Source organism: Castanea sativa, chromosome 10 (genome assembly GCF_040712315.1).
Source record: "Castanea sativa cultivar Marrone di Chiusa Pesio chromosome 10, ASM4071231v1".
Taxonomy (NCBI): Eukaryota; Viridiplantae; Streptophyta; class Magnoliopsida; order Fagales; family Fagaceae; genus Castanea; species Castanea sativa.
The window spans coordinates 21,728,541-21,735,260 of NC_134022.1; the positions used below are offsets into that span (position 1 = coordinate 21,728,541).

The following is a 6,720-nucleotide window of genomic DNA, read 5'->3' on the forward strand; positions in this document are numbered from 1 at the left end:
TAAGAAGAAGTATTGTAGAAATAAAATTTTCTTTTGGATACATAAACTTCGACATTTACCTTTAGCAGCCACTTGTATGATTCAAAAATGGTTTTGAATGGAAGTATTTTGCTTGGGTATTGTCTTATTCATTACACTTTAGCTTCAACTTGCATCCTTATAGAATTTGTGAATGCAAGTTGTAGGTTTTTATTGAGGGAAATAAATCATTGCCCATGAATGTGTATTTAATTAGGGCTCTTGTTCTAATAGCCTTGTAATCAAAGTATACATTTCGATAAAATTTTCTTCCTTATTGGATCAAACTCTTGCATCAATTCATGACTGTATTGGCAAAATCGAAATTGTTCAATTTGAAACATTACAAGAAATTAGAAATATAAAGGCACACGATCAATTACATTTTAGTAGTAAAACCAATATAAAAAATAAAATAAAATAAAAACTAAATTTTATTACATTCTTCTTGGTTTGTGCTCTAAATCCTTGTAAAAGTTTCTGTAAATGAACAATGAAACTGCCTTAAGAGTCAAAATTAGAAAATACATTCAATGTTTCAATGATACTGAAAATTAGCCTATTGACAACAAGATATGGCTTCAATACATCATGGAATGCTTGTAACAGGTTCTACTTTGTAAAAATTCAGTTACAACCGAAGGCCATCTTTGATAGAGCTACTATTTTCCTGGCAAAGTACCAACACTTCATATTCTTAGCAGTTTTTATGTCAAGCTTTTCTTTATGCAGCACTGTCATGTAATGTGTCTCAGCTGCTATGCTCTTTCCTGAGTAGTGTTTCTCTATTTCGTCTGATTGTCTTACAGGATTCAGACTAGTTTTTTTTTTTTTTTTACTTTCTTTCAACATATCGATACAAATTTTCTATCTTTTAACTCACAAAAACAATATATATCATGGAATGCTTCAAAACATTTTCTGGCAAGATATATTGAGCTTTTGGGCAGCAAAGGCTAATATTTTATCCTGTTAACAAGAAAACAAGAGATATATAGTTATTTCTCCATATAACCTTTGGCCACAATAAATGAGGAAAAAATGCATAAAACAAACTCTTGTTCATAAGCTCAACTGTGCCTAAATCTAAATCCAAGTTCTGCTTTATTGTATAAGTAACACCATATTTGTATAACATAGAAATGCCCAATTAGAATTAAAGTTCATAATTCAGCCCCTTTCTATCTTAAGTTTCAGATGCATAATCAAAGCATATTCCAAAATTACAAAGAACAAATCAGATTATACAACACATAAAAGCAGTGAACGCGTCTTAACATTTTGCCTTCTCCTTATTTTTTTTTGTCAACATTTACAAAAGTAGAAACACAAAACTTACAGTATTTCATTAGTTAGATTGATCTGTGTTTCAGATGCATAATCAAATCATATTCCAAAAATACAAAGAAAAAAAAAAAGATAATACAGCACATAAAAACAGAGAACACGTCTTACCCAAGAGTGGGTCTCTCCTTCGAGCTACAGGAATGAAACCAAAACACTAGATCAGTAAAAATGAATGGCTATTTTTCAGTAAATTATGGATCATAATTGATAGTATCAAAGGTGGATTTTTTCGGCAAAATCAAACAAACCCAATTCAAAAAAATTAAGATAAGATCAAAACAAATACCCTCCAGATAATAAAAATCCAAACAACAAGATCCCCCAACCATTTAAAAAAAATATCCTGAAGTACCGATTAGAGAAACATAGGAAATTTACTGGAACCACCACCGGAATTGGTGGAGTGGAATGCAGTGGCTGCTAGCTGTAGCCATGGAGTCCTAGAGAAAGCTCTGATGGAAAAGAGAGAGGGAGAGAGTTTTTTGAAATTTGAGGAAGCTTAAGGGTGTAGAGAAAAGAGTAAAAAATTGGATGAAAGTGGTGTCACGCGGATCAATGACGTGGCTCAATGATGTGTCATATTTATATATGTTAGATTAAAGTAATGGCTAAGATTGAAATTATTGCACCCCGTGCAATACTCTAGGTATTGCACGGGATCTCAATCCTTATCGGTAGAGTCTTAAAGCTACATATAGCTCACTAATGATTGATGTGCTCATAGTCAAAGGTAATACATCCTATCAACCTTAACTCGCAGCCTTCGTCACTATGACTAGATCCAATCTCCAGACAAGCTGTATTTCTTTGGCCATTACCAAGTTTTTAAATCCCATAGAGGCGAACCATATCTAGAAGCAGATGGGAAATTGGGAATATGTAACACCTCATGTGATTGGTTAGGAGTGTCTTGTTACTCTTCTAAACCGTGGCACTACCGCATAATTAATGTTGCTGCAGACCAAGATTACTTGGTATTATTTAGTTTACTAAATAGTAATTCTCTCAACTTCAGACTTTCAGTCCTTTCTCTTTTGTTTTTTTGTTTTTTTTTTTAAATGATAAACAAGTAATCTTTTTACTGAAAAGAAAACAGAGCAGAGCAGAGTTCTAGAAGCAAAATATGGAAAGGTAAATGAAAAACAGAGAGATATTTTCTATATGAGAAATTGTAAAATGCATTCCTCACTTGATTACTGAAATGACCTTTGGTATTTATACTTGTACAGACACACATCGAAAAGAAAAGGCGGGAAACCAAAACTGAAATGTAACAAACTCTAAAACGGAAAACCAGTCATCTTTAACAGAATTTTAAACAAATTAATGACCTGATGACTTCTGAGTTTACGCTAAACAACACAGGTAATAAAAACTGTACGACTTATAGCTTAGCGATGAACTCTGAAGGTAATAACACCACTTGCAGCGCAGCAAAAAATAATTTAACACAACCTGTCGTTTGCAGCTTTTGTCTTAACATTCTACAGTCTATACAACTGTATATACTATAATGGTATATAGAGAATAATAGTATGATTGGCAAATGTTGTAAAAAAAAAATTCTATAATCTATATGAATTTGACTGTTTGTGGCTTCTTAATTGATCTCAGTAGTTAGTTTTTGAAATGTTACACTGCACCCTCAAAATTCAATCCTATACAAGATTCTTTCTTCAGAGGTTTAATCCCAGATCAGAATAAATAAAATGTATCACAGACTATGATTCCAGGACAGACTGCCAAATTATATGTAAAATCCAATCAAACTTAGTTAATAGAAACATAAGAACAACACAAAATCACACCAAAGAGCTTCAACATCAAGACAGAGAAAGGTATATTTACAGAAATTCTAAAGGAGATACCTATAAAAAATAAATAAATATAAAAATAAAAAATTCTAAAGGAGACATTTTCACTTGGGTAGGAATAAGAATTACTTCTTTGATAAGTGATAAATCTAAGAATAGGCACTTCCTGCTTTTAAATTTTTTGGAAAAAGAAAACTGTTGTTATCACCTTACTGAATGCCAGAATAGGCCATTTGCAGAAGTCAAGCTCCTCACCAATAAAACCATCTTATTTTTTCAATATAAGCAGACGACGACTTTGTAGGCAAGGTTTAATGAGTCACTATACTATAGTATCCACCAAAATTAATGAGACTATATGTTGGAATCTTCCAAGGTACTTCCAGCTTTTAAATTTTTTGGAAGAGGATAACTACTTGTTACAGAATAGTACATTTGCAGAAATTGAGCTCCTCAGGTAAGATTTAGAGAGTCAACGTACTATAGTATCCAACATTAATGAGAATATATGTTTAAATTTACTGTTTTCTATTTAAAAAAGGGTGGAGAGGTCACATTACTAAAAGAATCTAGGTGCCCAAATAAGCCAAGTCATCATAAAGTGAATGCCTACCATTATAGCCATTTAGGCGGAAATGGCCAATGTTATTTCCTATCACTAACATGTCAAAAACAACAGGAGTTTGCTGTATTCTTCAACCTCCAATTTCAATGTTGTCTAGGCACTAACTTGACCTGATGTCTCATGGTGATTTTTGAGTCAATGTAAATGCATACATGCATCTATCCTTTAATGTTCTAAAAGCTCCATAAACCATGTAAATGACAGATAAATAAGAGCAAACAGCAATTAGATATTTAAACCCAGTTTAACAATACTACATCCAGGTTTGCGTGAGAGTGTATGTGGAATTCATATAAATGGAACATAAATTTCAAATTTAATCCTGGAATATATTTGGAAGACCCCAAAATTTCAAAAATTCAACCTACTTAGTCCATCAATATACGTTAGAATTTCCTATCGACAGCTCAAATACTATACAGGCAATGGCATTACCAAACTACAGTTACAAAAGCTGACCTTTAATGATATAATATAAACACCATACCAAACCAACATAACAGGCCTCATGTATGTCTATTCTAAGAACACAGAACAACACAACAAAAGAGGCATATAAAAACCTCATTGGGATAAATAAAAAATAAAATAAAATAAAATAAAAGCTTGATATGATATATCTCATTGAGTAACTATAGTTCCTCAAAAAATTACAAAACGAAATGAATAATAACACAAACAAAATTTCATAACATCAATTGTCATGACAAGAAAGCTGCAAGCAGGTAATCAAATAATACAACTACCTCATAAAAAACCAAAAAGGCAATAAAGGTTCATCCCCTTCCAGCAATCCTCAATAAGGGAGAAATGATACCCTGTAGCTCTTGCAAAGAATGTTGTATCCGTATCTCCTCCTCAACAGACCGCTTAAGATTTCTAATTTGACCCTTCAAGGCCTCAGAACCTCTGATATCTTCAACCCGCATTTCAAGAACCTTCTTTGTCAATCCCATCAACAAACCTGAGAATCTTGGCACTGTAGAATACTTTTGTAAGAACATCAACAGCAACCCAAGCTCCTCATTATCCAGATTCTCAACACACTTCAACAATTTCCTCCTTGCCACCAATTCCTCCATCACCGCCACCACATTCTCCGGATTCTTATTGCCCAACACTGACACCAGTGCCTCCTTGTGCCTAAACTTCTTCAACAACTTATCATGCTCTGCCAACTTTACCTTCTTTGGCCTCATAACCAAATAATCCCCCTCCTTAGGCTTATCACCCTGCCCTCTATGAAAGTACCGAAAATATGAAGGCCTCATAACCCTTCTCTCCTCTTCCACACCTAAACTCCAAAAGCTTCTCAAACCACTCTCCACATTCTCCTCCTTCGTTTTTCTCTTCCCAACATACATTACCCCATTCGAACTCCCAATCACTCTCACCCCACAATCTGGTGAAAACCCAATTGACATAAGTGGTGCAGGGAACCTCATAGAATGTGTGACCTTCATCCTCCCATAATCAAACACCTTCATATACCCATCCAATCCCACACTCAAAACCCTATGCTCCCTCCCTTCCTCAACATTCTCCTTCCCAACTCTCCCTACACAAACTGAAGTAACCGTCTTGGTATGACTCTCCATCGAATAAACCATCTTCCCACCTCCAATAAAATCCCAGATCTTAACCGAATTCCCACCTGCAGTAGCAACTAACCCCCCGGATGGCAAAAAAACCACACTTTCAACTGGTTTTCCATGGTTAACCTCCATAACAGTTTTCGAACCAGTCACTCTCACATCCCAAAGCTTAACCGTATGATCATAAGACCCAGTGACACACATTTCATGACTAACAGGTGAAAAATCACCACAACGCACATAGTCCTTATGACCCAAAAGCTCTAAAAGTGGAGTCTCAGAAGCAACATCCCAGTACTTAACAACAGCATCATCGCCACCAGAGACCAAATGGAGCTTATCATGAAGTGGGTATTTGAGAAAACGGACTGGGCGTGTGTGGGACCTGAGTTTACGAAGTGGGGTCCGCGTTTTGACATCGAACACTTGGATTAGACCGGAGAGGTCAGACGCGGCGATCAAGAGGCCGTCACAGCGGAACGAGGCGGAGGAAACGACGTCGGAGAAGGAGGAGATGGTGGAGGAAGGAGAGAGGGTTTGGGGATTGAAGATTTTGAGTGAAGTGGAGTGAGTAGCGGCGAAGGGGTGAGGAGGCGAAGGAGAGAAAGTGAGGGAAGTGATGGAGGAGATGAGGTCTGGGATTTGGTGGGTTTTGAAGGAGGACCAGTACTTTGATTCTGGGGTTTGTTTTGGGGTTCTGGGTTTGGGTTTGAGCTTCGGTTTGATGGGTTTGAAGGTTGAATTTGGTTCCGCCATGGAAGGAGGTTGTGCAAAGTGAAAGCTCTAAATTTTGGAAGTTTATTAGGGTTTTAGACAAGGAATACCGAAGTTGTGGGGTTTTAGGCTGAGAATTGATACGTCACCGTTTGGCTCTGTATTTGCCGCGCACGCAGGAAGGGGTAAAAAGGTAAAATGCATATATAATACTCTATTTTGAATTTGTAATAATATACTCAGTATATAAAAGGACCCATTATCCTCAAAATATTGAAACCAGAAGATTAATAAATAAATAACTCACCTCAAGTTTCAGGATTTACGTTGCTGAAGCAAGTGTAGAGTGTAGTGCTGTGTTGTGATCAGGAATCATTTTTTTCCTCTCAAGGGAAAGTCATTTACAAAAAGGTAAAATTTAGTTATAATTTCTTACGTACAGTACAGTTATTTAAGTTACTCTTATTTATTAATTATCACCCAAAACAAAACTTTTTTTACAAGTGGCAGTTCCAGTAGAATGACGGTAGCAGGAGATTGACGGCGGTGGCATCCAATATTTCTCTCTATCTCGCTCGCTCTGTGAGTGCCTTTATGGACTCTCTCT

At 35.8% G+C, this 6,720-nt stretch overlaps 1 protein-coding gene across 3 annotated transcripts; it reads right to left on the bottom strand.

Moving 5' to 3' along the window:
• Window positions 1-422: 422 nt before the first annotated feature.
• On the bottom strand, window positions 423-6,219 carry LOC142611694 (protein SLOW WALKER 1-like). Of its 3 annotated transcripts, XR_012840086.1 has the most exons (3): window positions 4,551-6,219; window positions 1,474-1,497; window positions 423-987 (listed from the first exon to the last, which is right to left on the bottom strand). XR_012840086.1 is itself a non-coding variant. In XM_075783797.1 (2 exons), exon 1 carries the CDS (start codon window positions 6,153-6,155, stop codon window positions 4,581-4,583), a length of 1,575 nt encoding a protein of 524 aa, XP_075639912.1. In that variant the 5' UTR covers window positions 6,156-6,219; the 3' UTR covers window positions 425-987; window positions 4,551-4,580. The 3 variants fall into 3 exon arrangements, 2 of the variants coding, with proteins under 2 accessions (XP_075639912.1, XP_075639913.1); XM_075783797.1 differs by lacking the exon at window positions 1,474-1,497 and having other exon boundaries at window positions 425-987; XM_075783798.1 differs by lacking the exon at window positions 423-987 and having other exon boundaries at window positions 1,033-1,497.
• Between the last annotated feature and the right edge of the window lie 501 nt (window positions 6,220-6,720).

Bases quoted from the DNA above. Each gene is read 5' to 3' on its own strand.
- LOC142611694 (XM_075783797.1), bottom strand. From the start codon at position 6,155: ATGGCGGAACCAAATTCAACCTTCAAACCCATCAAACCGAAGCTCAAA.